The sequence below is a fragment of the Paramormyrops kingsleyae genome, chromosome 2 (genome assembly GCF_048594095.1).
Source record: "Paramormyrops kingsleyae isolate MSU_618 chromosome 2, PKINGS_0.4, whole genome shotgun sequence".
Taxonomy (NCBI): domain Eukaryota; kingdom Metazoa; phylum Chordata; class Actinopteri; order Osteoglossiformes; family Mormyridae; genus Paramormyrops; species Paramormyrops kingsleyae.
Window position 1 is genome coordinate 19,004,688 of NC_132798.1, and position 25,020 is coordinate 19,029,707.

Genomic DNA, 25,020 nt, shown 5'->3' on the forward strand with positions numbered 1-25,020 from the left:
CTGCATGCTGCGTTTTTATATTGCAGTGTTCGCCAGGCATCTGCACTGTCCTGTGTCATCAATTGTAATGTTCAGTGACTAATACCAGTGAAACTGCAATTAATTGTGGGACCAAATATCTAAGTAGGAATAATGTGTGACACTTTATAAAGGTTTACATTTATTAGAAAAGCTTAATATAAGGTAAAGTAACCAAATAATCCATAAGTGACGTCTGGAGAAACTCCCACTGTATCAGAATCTCTCAGCCGCTCAGGAATATTCCGTGGCACCGGCATTTTTTTAACCATGCTTTCCACACTGAAAATGGGTTGCGACCCAGAAGTTTAGAAACAGTGGTTTGACATGTAGTTAAATGAAATTCCCAATGCAAATAAATTTTGGTGGCACTGCAGCCTGACATCAGTAGGGTTGGGGGTTTGAACCCAGCCATGGCGTCGGGCGTCTATGCAATCTCCGTCTGTTTGGCACAACCTCCTCCTACAATTCTAAGACATGCAGTTGGGTTAACAGGCATCTCATAGTGTATGTTGATGGCATGTGTGTGCGTATATGTCTCCTGGCTTCCTGGCCAGAGTGTTCCCCAGCCTTACAGTGCGTTCCATTTGCCTTGGGATCCGATTTTCAGATTACGATATTACGTCACATCAGCTAAAAACTCGGGAAAACCGAGTCGGATACGTTCCATCTGCCACAGAAGTAGCAAAACCATGGACCCATATGAAAAAGCAAGATTTTTTGCTTAGCCGGACAACTTGTCGTATTTAAGGTACCTCAGTTTAAATGGCCTTTATCTTCGTTCACTTACAATTAGCCCAAACTACCTTAAATCCGACAAATAATCCGACTAATCATGAAATCCAATTCTAGCCCAGTTAATTGGTAGCCATTGTTAGCAATATCAGTTGATAACACATTACGCGCGGTGCTTCACGTATAAAACTCCGTAGCAACACGTCCATAGATAAGTTGGACGGTATAGTGTGTGTGGCTGATTTAATGAGCCACAAATAAGACGTAGTGCTTAAACAGTATAAAACTACAACTTTCCCTTCTGTTGATAAAGGGCGCAGCCATCTCGGATTCTGAACTCGGGATCCTCTGTGCTGTCCGAGATATTTCTCGGATCTCCAAGAAACGGGAGCGCGCATGGCATCACTTTCGGCTTCAAAACTCGGAATCCGAGTTCCGAGGGCAAATGGCACACACCATTAGGCCTTAGGGAACCCAAAATGGCCTCCGGCCCCACCGCAGCCCCAGCTCCGAGGTGGAGAGATCATTGAGAGATCGTGAAATTGCGCATTTCGAATGCATGGTTCTCTAATTTATAACATCAGAATATCTCTCTAACATGTCACATGTGGTTTTGAAATTACATTTCACAACTTTGCCACCATTTCTTATGGTCTAATGGGAGAAATGGTTAATGAATAACAGAGAGGCAATCATGTGACCTTATCTTGACCATTCCGTGCCTGCCCTCAGAGCACACATTCATCCATTAATTCATCCATCTTCCATACTTGCTTTGTCCTATGCAGGGTCATGGGGGATCAAAGCGTATCCCAGACAAAACAGGTACAAGGCAGTGAATACCCCAGGACAGGGTGCCAACCCATTACAGAATTTCTGATATTATAAAATTACCAATCAGCATGTAAACAGAATTAATCTGGCACAGTAAAAACATCACTGAAGTACTACCCAGCAAAGAGCACAGACCGTACCTCCTATGCATGACATATGCTGTTATTTATGTATCGCATGATCATGTGTTTCTTAGCAGATACTCTTATCAAAAAAACAGTGGGAAATTCACTCAGAGGCCCATCGCAGGCAGCACAGGGCCCATCACAGGCAGCACAGGGCCCAAGGCAGGGAGCACAGGGAACAAGCAGGGAGCACAGAGCCCAAGGTAGTTAGCACAGGGTCTCAGGCAGGGAGCACTGGGAACAAGCAGGGAGCACAGGGAACAAGCAGGGAGCACAGGGAACAGACAGGCAGCATAGGGCGCAAGGCAGACAGCACAGGGAACAAGCAGGGAGCACAGGGAACAGACAGGCAGCATAGGGCCCAAGGCAGACAGCACAGGGAACAAGCAGGGAGCACAGGGCACACGGCACATACTGATGAGAGGTTGCTAATATGTTTTTTTTGTTGCCAGTAACCGCTTGAGTCTCTGTGACCCTGGAAGCTGTCCTGAGAAATCAGAGTGGACCTAACCAGACAAGGCGGGGGGGGGGGGGGGGGGGTCACCTGACCTGCTCCTGATGTTATTCACAGCCTCACTCACACCTTTGCCAGCTCCAAGAGGAGCGCCTGAAGGAGACACTGTTGAGCATGGAGAAATCCCACAAGCCCAGCAGTTCTGGGCCCGTAAAGACACAATGCCCCCCCCCCCCCCCAAGAGCTAGCTAACCCTCCATAGCCACATTGATATAAGAATCTATAGCCATGTCATATAAGCAAAACTGGGGCGGTTAATGTGTAGGCTGTAACATCCTACAGCCCAGAGCCTCAGCAAACGTAAGCCCCCCCCACCCTGGGAAAGACAGAATGGTCAGTTAAATTGGTGACACCGGTGTGTTTCTGCTGCTGTCAGCCTGGGGACCAGGTCAGTTAATCCCTCCCCTGAAGTAAACCTTTGCCTACGTGACATTCTCGATGAAAGCTATTGGTATGGAAGTGCCCATGACATCTCAATTATATTACTCATAAAATACTGTAACACAATATGAACTGGCGTGACGACACGCTGCTGATCCATCGAAAGAGAAGCAAAATACTGTCACTCCAATTAATGTCAGAGCAGTGACTGAAAGGACAGAAATTCTGCGCAGCACGTTGACAACCTATGACGAACCCAGTGCAGAGCGCTTCTCAGATTTTCCTTTCTCCACCCTGTGGGGAGCTCTGTCACAGATACGGAACTTTGGATGTGTGTTGTGTTCCGAGAGCCACAAAAAGAGGAAGTGAGAATGTCCCATTTCCTCAAAACTGCCTCTAAGAGATAGAGGCTAACTGACAAGCCTCCTGAGTGAGAGCACGATTCCCCCATGAAGGCTCCTCATCACCGCAGTGTAATACAGAGTGCTTAGCTTATCTGCTGGTCAAGGAACAAGCTATTTAACAATGAAAGACAATGAGTAATTAACCTTAATGGTTTCAATTTATCCCACCGTCCTGTCCAGTGTGTCCCCAGCTGCGTGCCCAGTGCATTCTGGGATAGTGTCCCGTCCCCCAGCCCCCCATAACACTGACCAGGATACCTAGTTAGAAGATGGCAGGGCTTAAAACTTGACCCAGGATTTGGGGGTCCCCCATATTTTAATTGCCGGTGATTATCAATTGATAAATAATTTTAAAGTATGCATTCACTGACAAAGCATATCTGATACATGACAAATAAATAATTCTTCGAATATTAAATCACATTTTAGATAATTAAGCTTGTTGTCCTTCTGGTTTTAAATACCCCCTTAACCCAGGCTATTCTTAAGAATACTTCTGGAATGCTTAATTCTAGCCTCGGTATTACTTTGCTTTTGAAGAAAACTTCTGCCATGAATTCGTGGAAGTGCTGGAGGGAAGCAGCATTCCCATCTGCCCAGAGGCGCTCGGAGGCAGAGCGGGAAAGCCAGATATCTCCAAGGAAACTGATCTCCTGCCTGAGGAGAAGAGGATGATCTTTCTAAAAATGGCACCCGACGCAAGGTCACTAAGGCATATATAGGCAGGTCTTTTTAAAACTTTTTTGGGATGCAGATAAATTGCCCAGGATTGAGACCCACCCATTTTCTAATTTGCTATAATTTCCATGAATGATCATTCTTGTAGGGAAAATCAATCTTTTCCCAGCTCCTTTAACTCTCTTATGCTCATTACTCTGTTATACACAGTTGACACAGTGGTTCAGTGAATAGCATCGCAGCCTCTCGCACTGCAGTCTTCACCTCCCACGCCCCCCTCAGTGTGAATGGATCTTGTGGGTCCCCCCCTATTTTCATGTGGGTCTCCTCCTAGGTCTTCCCACAGGCCAAAGACATGCAGGTAGGTGAGTTGGTGACTGTGAAGCATCTATAGCGTGTGAGTGTGTTTGACAGTGTCCCCTGTGATGGCCTGGCCTCCCACAGAGGGTGTCCCCTGCCTTGTGCACAGCACCTGCTGGGATAATCCCTAGGCTTCATAAGGCCTAATGAGCAACGGATCTGTGATACTCATTACTGGCCACAGCAAATATCACAGTTGAAGTTCATTTCATAAGCAAGTAGTCACAGAAGGACGAACCAGAAATTACATTCACAGTTCCAGACAATTAAATTAATTTCCATTGTTTCTTCCGTTTTGTTAATTTGCTTTTGTTGTTTACTAATCATGAAGTGTTTTTCAGCTTGACACATTTCCAGGACCAGTCTCCAAATTCTAAACATCTGTGCCAGTTTCACATAAAGCTCATTTGAAGTTCAGTTCAATTCCAATAAATTATATTCATTTTTATATAGTACCCCTCCCAAAAAAAGGGTGACCCAATAAGCAGTCCCGGGATTTAACAAGAGCAGTGAATACCAGAGCTGTTAGCATGATTAATCATAGCCAGATTAATAATTGTTATTTAACTAACTAACCTCGTAACATGTTCCTCACAAATTGCATAGCTAGTTAGAAGCAGTCTAACATGCCTGTTGCTCTCAGTGTTCCGGACTGAAATGGTGAACCTTCCAAATCCCAAAGGTTTATGATGCATCAGTACTGTAAGTAGTTTCAGGCCTAATGGATTATTGTACAGATAGCGGGGGGGCGTAAAAGGAAAAGGCTATATTTTGGTTTATACTAATACTAATATAGATGTATTCTGTTCCCATTTTACTCTATATGTCGAAGAACTTATTGTGTAGTACTTTCAGTAAATGCCCACCTAGACTCATAGTAAAAGATTGAAATTATTAACTTTTTGGATTGAAACCTGTCACTTACAAAAAAGAAAACCATTTGAGCCAAATTTAAAAACATTTTAGGCAGTGGCAATTGCTTATTTTCAAAATGGAGGGGATACAGTGAGGCGTCCCATGAAAAAAAGTAAGGTGTAGTGACCGATCATACCAGCAGTTACTGCTGGAGAAGCTTCCAGATGTCAGAGAATCAGAGGCAGGGATGAAACTTCGAAGGTAATTTGCTCTGTGAATTCATGTCTGAATATTTCTGAGGTTCACGATATTTATTGTACAAATGAACTGTTTTTGATAAACAGATAAGTTGTAGTATGACCTTGAGGAACTCTATAGACCTCAGGTTGTGAGTGTGAGACAACCTCTTATAGTCTTTCTGTTTCTACAGAGAGGCTTTTCTAACACTATTATTCTGTTAAGGAGGTGCCACAAAATTTTACATGGATGGTGCAGAAACTATGTTTTAGCCACTGCAGATGGCCACAAGCACATCCTGTTCATTCTACCTCAACTGTGGCATAGCAATGGTGATTTGGCACTTACGAGAGTCTGGAGTGATTAAGTAATTAAAGTTCAGAGAGCCAGCGGCGCAGTGACACCTAACTTGGTCACCTCACAGCGCTGGAGACCAGTTTGCATGTTCACCTTGTGTCATTGTAGGGTTTTCTCTGGTTTCCCCACAGTCCAAAAACATGTTGAGGTGAACTGGAGTTGCCATAATGCCGGTATGGGTGAATGGCGTGTTCCCTGTGGTGGGCTGGCACCCCATCCTCCGTTATTCTCTGCCTTGCACCCATTGTTTCTGGGATAGGCTCCGGACCCCCGTGACCATGTATGAGACAGGTGCTATAGTAGAAGTTCAGAGAGTGCTGGTTGCCATGTCTATAGGAGGAGGGGCTGTAGTTCTGTATAGAAAGTGTGAGTTCAGAAAGGAGCTTTAACTTTTGGTGCAGGGAGAAGATTTGGCTTTGATTAGAGCAGTATGCTGGCCAGCCAGTGGTGTTGTTTTACACCTCCAGGGTTGTGGGTTCGAAGCCCAATGTATTTCTGTGTATACAGATTCCTTGTGATCTAAGCTGTAAAACTGTCAGGCTATCTAGGTGCCTATAAAATATAACATATATACATAATACATACACTCACCTAAAGGATTATTAGGAACACCATACTAATACGGTGTTTGACCCCCTTTCGCCTTCAGAACTGCCTTAATTCTATGTGGCATTGATTCAACAAGGTGCTGAAAGCATTCTTTAGAAATGTTGGCCCATATTGATAGGATAGCATCTTGCAGTTGATGGAGATCTGTGGGATGCACATCCAGGGCACGAAGCTCCCGTTCCACCACATCCCAAAGATGCTCTATTGGGTTGAGATCTGGTGACTGTGGGGGCCATTTTAGTACAGTGAACTCATTGTCATGTTCAAGAAACCAATTTGAAATGATTCGAGCTTTGTGACATGGTGCATTATCCTGCTGGAAGTAGCCATCAGAGGATGGGTACATGGTGGTCATAAAGGGATGGACATGGTCAGAAACAATGCTCAGGTAGGCCGTGGCATTTAAACGATGCCCAATTGGCACTAAGGGGCCTAAAGTGTGCCAAGAAAACATCCCCCACACCATTACACCACCACCAGCAGCCTGCACAGTGGTAACAAGGCATGATGGATCCATGTTCTCATTCTGTTTACGCCAAATTCTGACTCTACCATTTGAATGTCTCAACAGAAATCGAGACTCATCAGACCAGGCAACATTTTTCCAGTCTTCAACTGTCCAATTTTGGTGAGCTCGTGCAAATTGTAGCCTCTTTTTCCTATTTGTAGTGGAGATGAGTGGTACCCGGTGGGGTCTTCTGCTGTTGTAGCCCATCCGCCTCAAGGTTGTGCATGTTGTGGCTTCACAAATGCTTTGCTGCATACCTCGGTTGTAGCGAGTGGTTATTTCAGTCAAAGTTGGTCTTCTATCAGCTTGAATCAGTCGGCCCATTCTCCTCTGACCTCTAGCATCAACAAGGCATTTTTGCCCACAGGACTGCCGCATACTGGATGTTTTTCCCTTTGCACACCATTCTTTGTAAACCCTAGAAATGGTTGTGCGTGAAAATCCCAGTAACTGAGCAGATTGTGAAATACTCAGACTGGCCCGTCTGGCACCAACAACCATGTCAACGCTCAAAATTGCTTAAATCACCTTTCTTTCCCATTCTGACATTCAGTTTGGAGTTCAGGAGATTGTCTTGACCAGGACCACACCCCTAAATGCATTGAAGCAACTGCCATGTGATTGGTTGATTAGATAATTGCATTAATGAGAAATTGAACAGGTGTTGCTAATAATCCTTTAGGTGAGTGTATATATGTATGTGTGTGTGCATGTGTGTGTCTATAGATATAGACATGCACATGGAAATATATATATACACAGCTGTGGAAATAATTAGGAGACCACTCTTTAGTTTTAAACTAATAAGCATTTTAAAATCCTGGTTTAATTCCGGTTCTGCTGGCAGGAGGCTATGCTGAGCAGCAGGTTGCAGTACACAAGAATAAGGTGAAGCTGGAGACACTGGGAAGGACCAGAAACCAGTCAGGTAAAGGGCGGAAGTGACTTTCTAATAGCAGAGATGATTGTTAACTTATACAACAGTTTCTCATGAATCAGAAGATGACATCAAGTGACCTTCAAAAGGAATGGGAAACATTAAGTGCAGGTGTGAAGTGCACTGCTAGGACAGTTCGTTTCAGGCTCCTAGAAGCAGGACTGAAGACCCATAAAGCAAAGAAGAAGCCCTTCATCACTGAGAAGCAGGGAAGAGTCAGGCTATAGTTTGAAAAAAATACGTAAATTATTCAGACACACACCCATATATTGAGAAATGAGTGAAACAAAAAATTGCACTGTGGTCTCTCTTCATTTTTAACATGGTTGTGTGTGTATAATGGTACTTTATATATTATAGTATTATAGCATATTATTATAGTATTATACTATAGTATTCTGTTCATGATCCCCGGACAGCAACCTTCTCAAGGTCTAATTTTCATCACTGCATATTGTCTCCATTGTTACTGCACTGTTCATGCCGCTACACTGTCACTCAGGTTTACTCTTCACTGTTATGCTGTCATTGCACACTGCACTTTAACTTTATAACTGCATATTGCACATCTGAAAATCTGTTCAAATCTGTATTATATTCTTGCTTAAATTATTCTGATGTTGCTCAGATGTTGTATATGCATGTGAGAAATATAAAACCTTGAATCTCACTGTTACACATATGTATGTGTGTGTGGCCTAGTTAGTAGAATTATGTTTGACTATTGACCAAATAATTATAAAGATTCCCAAAAGTCTTTTTCGACTCTTTTTTTTTGGGGGGGGGGGGGGGGGCGCGGGAGGAGACACACTGCAAACTATATCGCATAAAACCGACTCGCTCTTATACACGGAATAACTTTGCCGCATGATCATGCGTAAGTGTAAAAGCGGTAAAATAACAGGGTCCCACATGGCCGCTCTCGTGCGCAGGCAGAGTACGGCTAATCACCATTCCAGCTCCATAGCGCCTTTCCTCCTCGGTACAGGTATCGATCTCCTCCTTTGGAGCATACATGAGCTGTGTTTCTGATATTTGAAGTATCAATGCACCATTATTTTCTCCATTAAAATGAGATAATAGTACAAGTAGTGATAATGACAGGTCCATTTTAAACATGCCGCTTAGCATACTATTTAACCTGCAGTTTCTGGAGGGGGGAGGGAGGGTTAACGAACGGGCTAACTGAAAACTGCCCAGTCTCGTTGTTTTTATGCTATAGAAAACCAAGAATTTCCCAGCACCCAATATTTGCAAATTATACTCAGTGCTGCCGGCAATGCAGATCGTTTTGACAACATTGCCGTGGAAATATTTAGAAAAAAACGCAAGGTCTAATAGTATTCAAAGTTATTTACTACAAATGTAAATCACAACAAATGGAATTGCTACATGGAAGCAATCAAAGTACATGCAGGTTAGTCTAATTATGTAATTTCAGAAAGATGATAGATAAACAGAGCTGGAAACAGACATCAGCCTTATTAAATAGTCGTAATGACACCGACATATTAAAGAATCAAATTTTAAAAATGCAGATGATTTTTCATATAAACAGGGACATTGCATGAAAAAACTTGTCAGTATAACAGACACTGGTGTGAAGCTATGAATCCGAATGTTTACATAGGCCTATGTATGATTGTTTTACCAAAACAGAAGCAGGATTTATGTATGTGTATGCCAGAACAAGATAAAAAAAAACACACTATGTGTGTCTACGAAATTAGCCAGTTATCCCGTAAATCAAAGCAATTAGACAACCGGACTGATGGGAAGACCCAAATGTAGGCCTAACACTCTGAATACCATGCGTTTGCTTATGGTAAACGTTCTTATATGTTTTGAATTAATTGTGGCAAAAATAAAAACTTTCCATCGGCAGACTGAAGTGTAGCGGCGACGACCAACGTGGCTTTTCCTGACGCCGCTTCTGATTGGCTCAGAGTTACCTGGCGACATGCTGGCTGAGAGCTAATAAATGTCTGAAGTCAAAAGAGAAAAGCATTTGGCAGTTTTGATTAACAAACGATCTCCTGCCTGACGACCACATCAATTAAATAGAATTTAACATCGAATTCTACTTCTGACTGTAAGAATAACGGGATGTTCTACACACCCTATATGAAACCTTTAAGGAATTTTACACATCCTGTAAAATATCCAAGTGTATTCTGTGTTAATAATACAGATGGCCGTTACTGGGCTTCTTTCTTCTTCCTTCGGACGTGCTGCCTCCTCGCTCAGTTCCATTAACTGATTCCTTGTTGCTTTTTATAACTTCACGTGTAATGCCGCACACCGGAATAGCTAATCTCTTGCTTAGCCTATCTTGCGGCTTCTGGATCTACTTTCTCCTCAGATCGCTTTGTCTCAGGTAAATAAGCATCAGTGAAAATCCCGCCATATTTATTTACGTAAACAGATTTCCCACAAAATAACATTTTTGACTATGGTCTAACCACTTATCTTTGATAACTGCGGAAGAAAGTGAAAGAATTTTGCTTTTGTTTACCTATGTTTTTCTTTTTTAAAACCATTTTACTTTTACCATATTTGACAGTGTAGTTTTAGTGTATTTCATATGCCTTTTTGCTGGTTATTGTGCAATTTCTAATACAATAAACAAGAAAACTTGAGTAACCGTTGTGGTCTTTATCTGACAATTAAATAACTCGATTAAGCCTACTATTTAGAGTTTTTAAATGAGATATTTAAAGTAAAATTAATTGCATGCCGTCATTATTGGGGTTTATTGTGCATTGTCATGCTTATTGGCATATACATTATTGTGTGGAGATGTGACAATATTATATAGGCTAATACCATTTTTATCAGTTCAAATCCTGCTTTTAAATAATCCAAAATAAATCCAAAATTACTACTTTGCTACTAAAATGAGTTTTGCTTGAACATTTTATCTGCGACATCGAATTTACCCCGAAACATACAAGGAGCAAGGATATTTTAATAATAAAACGCATGAACGTACTTTTATAAATTTACACTATTAAGGCCGTGGAAGCAGTGGCTGCAGAATAAGCTAGCAAATAGCAAATGACTAAAAGATCAACTTCCATTGTAATCCTCTGTTAACTTTTTAACAGAATTAAGTTTCTAGGGTGCCTGCCTGTATACTGGAGTTACACATTACCGTGGCATTCAGTCACTCGCTCAATATTTCTCATGAGAACATTCCGCTCTGGTAAAGTCAGTTTGGTATTTGAATAGTACAAAGGAACCGCGTCTTTTTGATTGGCCACGGGGCGCACCAGTGGGCGGAGCAAGAACATCAATCTTAGACAAGCGCGATGTCCTATTGGTGCAGGGCGTTGTGGGCCGAAACCTTCACGAAATATATCTTGTGCGCTAAGCGGCTGAAGCCGTTGATTCCTTGCTTGCATGCGGGAGGTTTGGGGGAGTTGTGTTTCAATGTTTCTCTATAGACGCCACACTGGTCGTCGCTCTGAAGCAGACACAGTGATTTCACGTAAAAGGGAGTCCCGTTTCTTGATAAGGGAAGAGGGGGAACACAAACACGGCAGTCCGTGATCAACGCGATGGAGTGCGCGGTGGACGCACAGAGTCTGATTTCGATCTCTTTGCGGAAAATCCACAACTCCAGAACGCAGCGAGGAGGCATCAAGCTGCACAAGAACCTGCTGGTCTCGTACGTGCTGAGGAACGCCAGGCAGCTGTACATGAGCGAGAAGTACGCGGAGATCTACAGGATGCAGCAGTACGAGGAGGTGATGACCGTGTGCAACGAGATCCAGGAGCTGGACCCGCTTGATCTCGCCGAGGACGGTGAGGGGTGCTGCATTAGCAGTGCTGGGGGAGAACCGGCGAGCCTCTGCTGCGCGCTGCATCCAGCGGCGTCTCCTCCGACACCGGTTCAAGCGGCGCCAGGCTGCGCTGCGCTCCACGGCGAAGAGGCGTGCAAGGAGCAGGACTTCTACCGGAGCTGCTGCGCCGAGCCCTACCCCTTACCCAGCTGCGACTTCTCCCCACCCGGCGCGCACTGCAACAAGACAACGGTGCTTGACCTGGACACGCATGTAGTGACCACGGTGGAGAACGGGTACCTGCACCAGGACTGCTGCGCTCCTCCGCAGCCTTGCTGCCAGGGCGCACCGGTGCTCGCCAAGAAGCGCAAGGCGGACTTCGCTTACTACGCTGAGGAGCTCCCGGACTTTGTGCAATGCAAGAAGGCGAGGTCCGACGACTTCCCCTGCCCGACCTCCGAGCAGCTGGATTCTTCGAGCATTTCCAACCTAATCTCGATCTTCGGCTCGGGGTTTACGGAGCTGGTGAACCGGCAGGCGGACTTTGAGCAGTCCCTGAACGGACAGTTCTGTAGCAAGCAGGTCTTGGCGAGCCTTGGAGCGTGGACAAGAGCCATCGTGGCGTTTTGACTCCATGGCGTGTTAGTAGAAAAATAGTTAATGAAATTGTACAGAATTTAAGACAAATTGGTTTTATTTTTGCAAGAAGAGTACCTAGGCTATTTAAATATTTGAGCAGGTTTTGTCTGTTTCATTATCGTTTGAGACATTTGAGAGGGGGTGTTGGTCGTGCCACATGTGATGTGTAGGCTTTTCCTTTACATCTAAAATGCTAACTTCAAAGATTTCACAGCAATTAGATCATTAATGTCATTCCCGTTTAACAAACTCCAGTTTCGTTGCCTTAAACTCAACGCATACTGCTGGCTAGATGTGTCGCTACACACATTTTCTTTTAAGTGACTGAATGTTTCACTCGTTAACTTTGCCTTCGTGGAAGGAATAAAAACGTTGACACCGTTAACTACCAGAACACTACACGAATGAATGGATATTTAAAATATCAGTTTAAATGGAAAAGTCTTTCTGCGTCTTGCTCAGACACCAGTACTATTTTTTGTTGTTGTAGCTTTTTCTTTTTATACACTAAAAGGTAATTATTTAGAGCAACGCATATAGCCTAGCTATATATTGGCGCTTTTAAGTTTTATTCGTTTTTTTCTGTTATTCGTGTTAACAACGTGGGCATCAAAAGTATACTCTGGGTTTTAGCTTTATCCAGTGTAACGGGAATCTTGGCACATCCTGACGATGTGACCGCAACGTAGTCGAAATATTCGCTAAAGAGTGAATGTGGGAAAAAATTATTTTCTTTTCCCAGTGAAACTGTAATGTGTATGTTTTTGTTTTTCATAATTCGTTCTCTCTTGTGGTCTTCACTGGGGTGCTGTGTGTTGTCAGTTTGTGGGACTTGTAGTCATCTTGTGTCAATTTTCCCATCAACCTTTAGATTGGAGTAATGACTTTTTACTACAGCTCCCAGAATGCACACAGTACATAATTTGATCCATCCTTAGGTTTTAATAGCAATTTGGACTGCTGAGTGTCACTTTGTTTTTATTTTCCCGGACTTTACTGCAAATTGGTGTCTGATCCTTCACGGTAATTCACTATGCCAGCATTGGTTTTGTGGGTTTTAAAGTTTCTGCTATCCTGACCTTTTGTTTTAAAAAGGCAGTTTGTGATTTAGCCATGCACCCTCTCAGTATAAGCACTATGTGTATCAAAATAAAAACTTTTTTCATTCTCCATATTTTTGTTATTGATTCTGTTCACACGAATCTATGATACATGATAAACTGGGTAAAAGTTAACACCATTTAAATATTAATAGCTGGAGGCAGTTCTTGCTTTCTTATGTCAATATGTGGTAGGCCTTAAGATCTCAAGAAAGGTGCGATATCTCCGGAATTAGCATGAAAGACAGTCTTTGCATCTGTGGGAAGCCATTCTTAAGCCGACCGTCCCGGAGTGGAATCTCTTGAAGCCTCTCACAGTAACTAGATAATGCTGGTTCTTGCTGATTCAGAAAGGCAAGGATTTTTTTTTATCGATCACACCAAGCTAAGCGGATCCCAGAATAGTGCCAAGTTATGAAGTTGCACATTTTAACTTTTGGAACAGCTGATAACGATCCATACCAGAATGGAACAGATTTTACTCTAAGTGACTAAAACATGTTCATTCTTTTCGTTATTGGAATAGATTAACTAGCTCACAACCTAACTAGAAGATTAAGTTGAAACTTGGCAGTAAATCATTGTGCCCACTATTTTACTGGTACCAGCAAGTAAACACTAACTTTGACTATAGTACAGATGTGTAGATATTTCCATTTTTGTGACGTGGCAGAAATGCAATTACTCTTTCTGATGGGTACGTCGTCAAATAACTTTAAACTGCAGGCGTACCTCAATGATAGTACTTTACCAGAAATTAGAATCATGTCGTATTTGCTATCCCTTAATAACCACGATCAGTCAAATGTGATAGCTTATATTACATATTACATATTACAATGCCTTTCATCGCGGTGGATTTTTTCACGTCCAATACCCCTAGATGAAGTGTATGTCTGCGCGTTATTTCGCATAGTCCCAAACAGCGCGCCGCTCACTTTCCTTCCTTGGCAGCGCTTTCGGTTTATCTCTGCTACATGCCACTTGGTGGTGTTCTTCAAAATCAATGAATGAAGGTGGTATTAAAAAGCCCGTGAGCAACAGCGCATGCTGACCTCGGCCATGCGCTTCCCCGCGTCTCTCCCCTCCCGTCCTTTCCGCTTCCCATTGCTGCCAGAAACCTCCAGCGAATCACGACGAGATCCTGCAGGTCGTTTAGCTGAAGTCGCTAATCGCCAATAGATCATTTCAAAGGTTTGATGCGTGTTATTTCTGTGTGTTGATTTTCAACATATTCCTCAGTTGTAAATATGCGCGGTGAATTTTCCTTCCGCTTTTTGGTGGTCTTTATTTGCACAAAAATCAACCAATGGATTAACGAGTTAAAATAAAATGTGTTGAAATGGAAATATATAGTTAGCATAACCTAATATTTAAAAATGTTAAATAAATCTATTGAGAATGAGTTAGTCTTTGATTATATATTGATTTTTTTTCTTGGAGCGACTAAAAACATATATACTTTCCTAGCCGAATTTTATTCTAAATAATCTTATAATTTTATTCATGTACCAGTTATCGTGTATTCGTCTTTAACTATAATTGTTTTTAAAGAACATTTCGCTCCATGCCAAATATAAGCTAAAATGTCCCAGTTTTCTGTTCTGAGTGGATTGGGGACTGATCCGGTTGGTGGACAATGAGTGCCTCCTAGCGGCCGCCATAACAAATAGCACATGCCATAAAATTAGTACGCAAATTGCGCTGCAACCTATGTTCTCATAACTCGAAATACTGGAGTCGTTAAAAACGAAGATACAAACAGCAAATGAGAACGGCTATATAGTCAATATGAATAGAAGAAGGGCAGATTATGTTACACGGACAACGTTTCAAACCTGGTTAGTCATGTCGTAAGTTAACATTTATTCGCTGTATCCCTGTCGTCGGTGCGAACAGAATTCCTGTCTATCCACGACGAGATGAAAACGTGGGAAAGAGGGAGGAATGCTGAACTTCTTACGTAATCAAAGACGAGACTGCACGCACCACTGTTTAAAATAAGCGAACAAATAAATAATATAATATAATATTTTATTCACTACAAACTTGACAACGATCTATGCTAATGAGACCCAAGAGGTAGGCCTACACAATGCGAGTAATTATGGGCTTTGTACGGATGTTTATATTTTAAGCTCTTGTCTTTTCAGTTTAATCACGTTGTCCAATGACTAGGAGACAACGCCCATAAGCGGCACAGGTACCAGCCTTGCTTTCCTGAATCATAGAAACAGAGCTTGGTTTCTGTGAGCTGACCCAACAGCTTGAGGAGACAAGCAGTATGAAAATTTTCACCATGTGTTAGTTGACCGGATGCCCTGGGTAGTCTACGTGCTGCATTATTGTATGAAGTATATAATTTTAGCACTTAATCCGTTTTCACATTTACCATAGCAGGCATCTAGGCCTGCATGTAAACAAACGTACTTAGGTCCGTGATACAAATTCTGTTATTATGCTTATTATTCTGTATTGTAATGGGTGTGATTTTACAATTAAGTGCATATGTAGTGAATGTTACCTTTTAGCAGCACCACAGAATTGCGGCAAATCGAGGATTAGGAAGCCTAGGAGCAGCACGGGACACCCTTTCTTAATTTGCACGTCATTTGACAGGAATGGAGCGCGCCAACGCAAGACAAACGATTGAGGTGTTACGACCAAGTTTAAAATACAGATGATTTGCAATGGGCATATATTTTATTCTAAGTAAGTCAATTCAAATCAGAATAGAAATGTCACCAGTGATGTCAGCATCATCTATAGAAGGCATAATATCCGTTACACACCTAAACATTTCATACCTAAATATTCGCAGAGCATTGTCGTCTACTGACTTATAAAATTTGGAACTTAAAGATTCAGTACAGATTTTGAGTGGACTCTCCTAATACTATGAAAGTCTTTACTAAAGTACCAAATTGGTATGTCTGTGTCACAATAACTCACAGGATTTAGGTTCAATTAGGGCCCCGATATGAAAACTACAAATGTAACTATTGCTGTATGTCCTCTTTGTTCTGTGAAGTCGGTTTACTAAACCAATACGCAGCCATATCCCATGCGTCCACAGCGGCTTGTCTGCTCATGGTGCACTTGATTGACAGCAATTCATTTTCATACACAAACAATATCTTTATTGAGACTTTTTCCAGCTTATGTACAATTTTAAATAATGTAAATGCATTAAAGAATCAAGGTTCTTTACTACCCAAAGAGTCGTCTTAGCCAAGCAGTATTTGGATGCCCTGCTTACCTCAGACATCACCACACTGCACCGCCAGTGGATGAACCTAGCTCTGTTCAGACAGACTGACTACAGGAATACATAGTAAATCAGATTTACTTTTTAATTCCGTTGACTTGTGCCAAACTAGGGTTCACTTACATTATTTTACTCCCACGCTGTCTGGATATTTATACAAATAAATAGGTACACGGGTAAAAACAGCACTGGTGATGACTTGCATCTTCTGCTAATCCACACATTCAAACTGGCACACAGAATGTGATTGATCTCGGGAGGGAAATAAAAAAAACTAGAGATTTGGTGGTGGGGGCGTAAGGTGAAAATGAGGTTTTACTGTACATAGATCCCTAAGCGCTGAAATGCTCCCCCCCCCCGCCACGATTTTTGGCCACCTCCACCCGGCTCCTCTGACCCAGACCCAGACTCATGGCTTCAGGGGCTGAATGGAGAGCAAGCTGCCGAATTTGAAGTGCTGGATGACGGGGAACTTCTCCAGACACTGGGGGGAGAAGAGGACAGAGCGGTCACATGGTTGGAGGCTTGCTCTTGCTCTCTCAAATACAGAGATGTAGACAGACACCCGAGTAGGAAGAGGGCAGGGAGCCACAGAGAAACAGGCAGACTGACTCAGCATGAAATGTGTTACTCAAGTGGGCAGGACTGAGGACGGCATATTTGTGGAACATTCTAAAGCAGGGGTGGCCAGTCTTACCCAGAAAGAGCCATAATGTGGGGGGGCTTTTTGCTGCATCTCCCGAATTAGATTACCAATTATTGATTGGCTGAAGAGTCCTCAGACCTGGGTTGTAGCAGCTGACACAAAGCTGATCCCCAAAACCTGCATACACACCGGCCCTTTGCGGATTAGATTGCCTGCCTGCCCCCCCCCCCATCTGAGGAATAAAGAAATATACTTGGCCAACCATCTTACATCATTTAGCAATTGAACTCTGTGTGTCACACACAATTGTTTGACATAGAGCTGGGTGACGTTTCATATATGGGTTAATCATCTCAAAATGTACGTGAAAATGTGCAAAAATGCCACAGAGAATGGGGAGAGATGCAAAACAACCAGGAGTACAGGGAACTGAGGGAGGGGGAAATAAAGGCTTAGAGACAGAGTGGGAGACTGTGTGTCTCAGAACCAAAGGACGTGAGGGTATGAACTGCGTGTCTGTGCAGGAAGGAGGGGGGGTAACGGTTTTCTGGAAGCGCCTCAGGATGTGGGTCCCGGAACAGGAGGTGGGGCCTGCATCTGTACTACTTAACCCTTCCCTGCCTGGTTCAAACAGCCAAAGCTTCCATCATCCCATCCCTGCCACACTGGCTGGAGGAGTAGGGAAACGTACACGCACACACACACTTTGGGGGATTGAGAGATGCCAATTCACCTAACTGCATACATCTGGAACGTGGGGGAGACTCACAGGAGAGAGATGCAGAGCATATAAACTGCCAAGCCACAAATCATGGTGGGATTCAAACCCCAAACCAGCAGGCATGTGGCTACAGTGCCAGTCAGTGAGCTGTCCTGTGATCTCATGCTAGCAAAGTAGCACTAGCATTTGCATGAATAAAGCATGAGCCTACAGGCAGAAGAGTGACCTTAAGGGGGCAGCTTCAGCGACGTACCGAAAGCCTTTTCTGAAGAAGCAGCTCCACATCTGACTAAGAAATAAGGGTTTGGACTCACTGTAAAATACCCAGCCCACAGTGCAAGTCACAAGAGGCACCAAACTTTTGATTAAACATTGATTAAACCATTAACAGCAGCCGATTAAATAGTAATGCATTTCAGATGGAGCCAAAGAAAACAGACGCAGCCTTAAGTCAAGACAAAAATGAACACCAGGCGACACACGATGGATGTGTATTTGAAGTCAGCCCAAAAGCAGCCCACAGACCGTATTATCTGGCCTAAACGGACCTGTCAGTCAGCCCACACGCTGGCAGGCTACCAATAGTAAGGGTAGCAAGAGGGCAGGGCCAGCAGCTAACAGAGGAAGCACTGACTAAGCAGGATGCACACAGCCAGTCACTCTCTTACACAAGGCCTGCTACTCAGGTCATTTATATGTAAAGCTGCACATATGTGCCTTAACATGCAATTCTTTCAACCCTGAGAGACCATCCACTTCATCTATTTAAATGGTTAATAAGATTATTTCCTTGACAAATTCATGTGTAAGTCTTGCTTTGGGTTACTGTAATACCGTCAGCTGCTCAAATGGAAGCTGAAGGGTGCACATCCTGCATGCAGTAATAATTGACAGCTGTCCATGAAGCTGAACGTTTTACTGCTCAGACATGTTGTTCCGGGGTTCACCAGCAGGGGGGGGGGCATCTATCAGGATCTGCAGCACCCCAGGTCCTACATCACGGCGCTGCCCTTACCTCAGCTTTGTACATTCTGACAAGTCCCTGATTGACTTTGGACCAGGTGGGCACTGCACTGATGTTCCACAGCTGGTTTGAGTGCTCTGCAAACGGGCCAGTCTTCATCTGCAGGGAGACATGTGAGGGCTGTACTCATTTGGAGGGGGGGGAGGGGGGGTTACAAGTGTGTGCATACAACTGCAGAACCTCCTCCCAAGGAGCCGCAGAAACCCACCCCAGCTTCCTTCAGGTGTTACCAGTGAAAAGGCCATTATAGCAGAGCACACAATCCGCCATGTCCACAGTGCATAGCTGCATCTGCCTTTGCGACCGCTTACAAATGGCAGCGTGGCAGATCCGGGGACACAGTCAGGTCAGGTGAACCCCACACAGACGTAAAAGACTGAGAAACCTGCTGACATAATCCTGCAGGCTATTTTCTCACCTCATTAATAAATTTGATGCACTCCAGAAACATGTAGTCCTGGTGGTGTTCATTCACCATCTTCTCCTCCACAAAGTGCCTGGGCTCCAAGGTGGGGTGATCTGCAAACCAGGAGCGCTCAGGGACGAAACGGCACCATCTCTCCACTAGGGGTCTCTCTTTTATCCCGCCATTTACACGTCAGCTGTGCATACCTACGAGCTGGGAGCTCCCCCAGATGAAGGGCAGAAACTGGAAGTCATCAAGCCCCCAGACACCCTGGCTTCCTGCTGGTTCCATCCTATAGGTCTTCTGTAGCTTCCGCATCACTTCCAAATACCTGCAGGAGATGCATCAATTGTTGGTCATTCAAACCAACAATTCGCATTTTGAATCAATCGAGCAGATAAAAAGGAAACAATTCACACCCATATAATTGTTTTCTAAAGGTTTCCTAATGGAAAGATCCTCCTTCACCAACCATGAGGAGTTTATCAATCATTTCTGATCATGTGCTGCTGGATCAGGGAGAGTTAATTTGGTGTCTGGCTGGTGACAGCAGCCAAGGCAGGTATGGCCCTGAGGTGTTCCTGCGTGACAATGGGTGACTAAAGCATGACCTTTCCCTCCCAGAAAGACAGCCCCCTGAAGGAAAGGCGCATACCGGTCAAACACCCTGAACATTATGGCCAGCTGGTCGTCCACCATCAGGACGCCGATCTTGCAGAGGCAGCAGAGAAAGGCGGCAAAGGCAGCCTCATGACCTGCAGGAATGACGAAAATCATGGCTGCTGAGTCGCATTGGCCAGTCAGTCTGTGAGGACGGGAGGTAACTTTCAAACACAAGGTTGTCAGACGCCGAGCTGCAAGATGCACACATGGTGGAAGATTTACACACGGTAAATACACACAAGAATCGGACTGGGTACACAGAAGACACGGGCAAACACACGCACGACAACAGGGAAATGCAACTGTTAACATTAACAACAACAATACAAGGGTTAAGGACTGTTAATAAACAGCATGATTTCCCTGGCAAGCAAGTCTCCATGTCTCTCTCTGCTCCCGCGATGCCTCGGTCCACCCATCGCCACGCTATATTGTGTTTTTCTTTAAAGTTTTTACTATAAACACCAGAAAATTAACAAAAATCATTTGGTAGGCTTGTGAATGAATTACTCAAATTTCAATACTTTCTTATGGGAAAAATTGCCTTGGATCGCGTACAAATTGGTTCATGACCACTCTCCTGGAACGGACTGTATTCGTGAACCGCAGGCAGCACTGTACATCCTTGTCCCCATACGACACTAATTGAAACTTTCCTTAAATTCCACAAGGTCTGGTGGCAATACAGAATTTCCCACTGGGATCAATAAACTCCATCATAATCTACTATCTGGCAGCTCAATACATCCACCTGGGAAAAACCCCCAGTCAAATGTACCTTCCGTTCTATGCAAGCTACTCAACTCCTGGTTGGGAAGACTTGCATTCTACACCAGCAGTCACCCCACGTTTCATACACGAGACTTACAATGACGGAAACAAAAACACGAAAACAAAGCAGGTGCGCATGGAACTGACAACTATAGGTAGGACATTTACAAAAAACAGCAGGTGAATGGATTACAGTACATAAAGAGAAACAGCACAAATTAACCTTTGAGCAGGAACTGGGGTTCTTAGAGGTGTATAAATAATTCATGCAACTAGAAGCTCTCAGGAAAGAAGCAATTATTGAGGATGCTTCCTGTCTCGTAAAGACCACTGACAGTCCCCCACCGCCACGCACAGCCTGCCTACAGAGTGTCCTGACCTTCAGCTCCGCACGCATCTTCTCAGAAACTCTCAGACTGGCACCCACGGAGACAGCGGGAATTTCCACACGTGGACCGGACCGCGATTACCTGTCCCGTAATCTATTCTGGTGGAGTTCCCCACAGCCTCCTTCAGATAGACGGCTACCTCCGGGGCGGCGGCACTGAGCTTAGGGGGGATGATGGTGGACACCAGGGCCTCTGCCTCCTGCAGTGGTGGACAGAGACACAGCGACAACATCGACGTCTTAATGAGGAAACCAAGCAGCTGCCACAGAAACAGGTCAGCAAAAAATCTCCAGTGGACCTGCTGTACCGAAGACAGACCTCCTGAAGTAGTGAACAAAACATTACAAAAGCTTGATAAACACATTAAACATTAACGAATGCATTAATGATTCATAAACAAATACCCATAAATCGCTACATCTACCAGGGAACTGTGAAAGTTGACAGAACCGCACACAGTGTCACTGTATCTGGACGGCAGCTTGGGAATTTTATTGTCCTTGAAGGAATCTTCCTCCTGGATTCACCCTGGAAAATGCAGCCCACAGCCCCCTTCTCTTGCTTTTAAATGTTAATGGTAGTTGAGTGCAACTATGGTGTAATTTCTGCATTGTGGGGCAGCCGTGCTGGGAGAGATGCTAAATATATGGCGGCGAGAGGAAATAAATGGAAGTGCTGGGCTCAGAGCGTACCTGCTCCAGTTTAGCGTACCACGTCCTGAAGGCCTTGTTGCCGAAGCGGGACGGCTGGTCCACTGGCGGCGTCTCGTCAATCCAGCGGTCCAGTGTGTTCAACACGTCCAGCAGCTTCTGCACTGTCTGACATGGAGGGCGAGCAAATAAATCAATCAGATCAATCAGTTGGGTGATCATCGTCAAGCACTGACAACAGGAAGAAAGGTACATGCGCAAAAGAGAGGAACTTTCACACAATGCGGAAAAACTTCCTGCATTTATTTACAATCACAATTTATTTAACGGGCATGCACTTTAATCCAAAGCAACATACAACTGAAAGCAAGGTCATGCAGCCCCTCGAGCAGCCGGGGCTTAAGGGCCCAACAGTGGAATCACTCGGCCGACTCAGACTTGAGCTGGCACCTTTTTCAAAGACAGTGACCTAACCCACCGACCCACACATCGCCCCCATAAATTTGGAAGAAAGCTTTCAGAGAGTTGTGGTTGGTTCCATCTAATATTAAGGCAGCAGCACTATAAATAATATTGAGCATAAAATATTGAAAAACAGGGCAGGGATTTTAATCATGCGGTAAAGTCACAAGTGGAAAAAATGAAGCCCCACAAGGAGACACACAGAGGCAGATGGCTTGTTGTTGGCTCTAAGGACACCCAACCGACCAGCCGTCCTACCTCTGACACCCTGTATTCGCATGTCAGCTTCTTTCCCTTTACAGCTTCGTTCAGGGTCAAGATGAATCCAATATAGTCAGCATAGGCCTTGGGAGAAGATAAGTCCACATTTTAACAACAAACCAACCACGTGAGGTCTCAAGGTCTTGGGGTATTCAGGAACCAGGGGACTAAGCAAGCAGTGTTCAATTATTTAAATCCCAGATACAGTTATTGTAATTGTTTAATGGGGGAATTAGCAAGTTAGTTATTTAAAAAAGAAAAGAAAAAAAAAAAGTTTTTTTCTGAAGGAATGTGAGCTGAGGTTTCTTCCTTAGTGACATAAGTCATCAAGATGGTGGGTGCCCGATATGAGCACCTTTGAGGCCATACCCCACCCGGGATGTCACAGGATCTGTCATGGGAGGCAGCACACCTGCGAACGCTTCCACTTGCCCATGTCGGGCACCATGTTGATCTCCTTCTTGGGGATGCAGAATTTGAAGCTGGGGAGCGAAGCTGCCTTGTCATCTTCAGGGGAGGCGCCTGTGGGGGGGTGGGATCTTCACATTTTGGACTATTTGTGGAAAATGATTCACACATCCCTTAGATCAACAAGTTAAGCAAGTTATTCCAAGTCTCTTGACCTGAATATGCTTCGACATTCATTTAGACTGGTATATTTAATTTAAAAAGTTAAACTCCCTGAGTAAAAAAGGGCCCTAATCTCCACAGTGCTGTAAAACACAACACTGACAGCCTTAGGGATTATTCTGTCCCTCTGATCAATAACTGTGGTCTTCATCCAAGCACATAAAATGAAAATACAGTGCTATGCTGTCGACTTGTAACTGACCATACAGAGTACAACTAGAAAATGATTTGCATCTGTGAAATAGACACAACTGTAAAATTTAAATATAGAGGGATAGATGTTGTTATACGAGGGCAGCTATGTATCTGAATAGAAAACCATAACATATAACCCTTAAGAGCAAAGCAGTCTACATGTAAACTCTTACTCTCTTGGTTGAAGTAAGTTGCATTTGGGTAGAAGCCAAATCAATTCCATTTATTTATTTGGCAAATGCTTTGGTCCAAAGTGACATACAAGTAAGGCAGAGAATCATCTGAATCAGGATATTCAAAAACCAGCACACCCAGCTAAAAAACTGGAACCACCGACCACGAAATTGACCTTATTGTCACATTTCACAATACTAGTCTTCCTGACTGACCAAGTATGTTCTTTTTCGATGCAATTGTGCATGGAAATTTTGTAATTTTATTTTGAAAACCATGAGCTCTTTAGTTGCCTGCTCGCAATCTACATATCAGATTAAATTAAACTACTTACACTGCTTTATTCATCAAGCAATAACAGACATTGGATAAGTTGTACTATCGTCTATTATGGTTTACTAACTTGACGTTAACATTAAGGTTAATTATAAAGGTCAGACACTGCATCATCGGTGCGCCATAGAGACCCGGAACCCGGGCGAGTGATTTCAGGGAGCCCGCACGGCTCACATTATAAGAAGGGACCGTATCATGGGTTTTGGATTTTACATCCTGTCGGTCTCAGGTTTCCAATTAAAATGCACGTAGTAATACATCTGCGAGTATATAAAATTACTCAAAGGCAATTATACATTTGTTCCTTACAATGTATTTTTCTATCCTGCCCTGTGTCGGGCCACACTACTCACTTATTAAACTCGATAACCCCTAACGAGTAGCAGGGAGCTGCTTCATAAAACAAGCCCGATTACTATCACTAAATCGGGGTTACGTCTTAAAAAACAACATATTACAGCTAACTGGTTACAGTCGCAGGCAGTGTAGCGTTAGTAACCGTTCTGGTTACCCACCCAAAACAATCTCGTCGTTAGTTCGCTGATTAACGAGTCACCTGCGCTAGTTAGCTGTACCGCATAGAGACAAAGTCGCTAAACTGAGACAGACAAGCAATTAAAACTTCTCAAAACTGTATTTTCACAGGTTAATAGGCAGGAAAATAACAGCATTTACGTCCATATCTGCTAGCTAGCTGCGCGAAAACACTGAAATGACACCAGTCAGTTATTATAATTGAAAAACTAAACATAAGACATCAGTTAAGCTGATTTGAAATATTCAGGGGGAAAACGCTCTATTACCAGCGAGTTAGCGAGCCGCGAAAAGGCAGCACATCCCTTACCTGGTCGCTGCTGCTCGGTCTCCGCCATGTTTGTCTGTAGGCGAAGATACGTCACCTTTCACCCCGCCTCGGGAGCGCAAGGCGCCGAGCGTAGCGGCGCGCGCCGCGCCCCTCCGCTTGCCGAGGCTCTGCCTGTGTCGTCATTTTCATCATTATATATTTTGTGTGTGTGTGTGTGTGTGTATATATATATATGTATATAAAACAAACACACACACACACGCAGGTTTGTAATTATACCTTTGTGGGGACTCTCCATTCATTCCTATGAGGAAAACTCAACATGACAACTTTAACCCCTACCCAGCCCTACCCTTAACCATAAGTAACCAAGCAAAATACAAGACTTTTGGTAATTCTTTTGTTTCACACACACACACGTACCTCTCTCTCTCCCTTAAAGGAATGACACTTATTACTAATACAAAATGCTGAACTAATATTGCATGTGTCTGTAATAGCCTATTCCTATTGCTGGCTAATCCGAATTTCTTCACAGAGCAT

At 43.7% G+C, this 25,020-nt stretch overlaps 2 protein-coding genes across 3 annotated transcripts; one reads left to right on the plus strand and one right to left on the minus strand.

Moving 5' to 3' along the window:
- The first annotated feature begins 10,920 nt into the window (after nt 1-10,920).
- On the plus strand, nt 10,921-13,148 carry LOC111858664 (immediate early response gene 5-like protein). Its single transcript, XM_023840607.2, has one exon. It carries the CDS (start codon nt 11,113-11,115, stop codon nt 11,965-11,967), a length of 855 nt encoding a protein of 284 aa, XP_023696375.1. The 5' UTR covers nt 10,921-11,112; the 3' UTR covers nt 11,968-13,148.
- Nucleotides 13,149-16,193: 3,045 nt separating this feature from the next.
- On the minus strand, nt 16,194-24,627 carry ptpa (protein phosphatase 2 phosphatase activator). 2 transcript variants are annotated; one of them, XM_023840845.2, is made up of 10 exons: nt 24,517-24,627; nt 22,750-22,859; nt 22,335-22,421; nt 21,657-21,782; nt 21,046-21,163; nt 19,797-19,896; nt 19,348-19,472; nt 19,154-19,254; nt 18,727-18,834; nt 16,194-16,828 (listed from the first exon to the last, which is right to left on the minus strand). In XM_023840845.2, the coding sequence occupies exons 1-10, from the start codon at nt 24,542-24,544 to the stop codon at nt 16,754-16,756; spliced, it is 978 nt and encodes a 325-aa protein (XP_023696613.1). In that variant the 5' UTR covers nt 24,545-24,627; the 3' UTR covers nt 16,194-16,753. The 2 variants fall into 2 exon arrangements, with proteins under 2 accessions (XP_023696613.1, XP_023696614.1); XM_023840846.2 differs by having other exon boundaries at nt 24,476-24,520.
- Between the last annotated feature and the right edge of the window lie 393 nt (nt 24,628-25,020).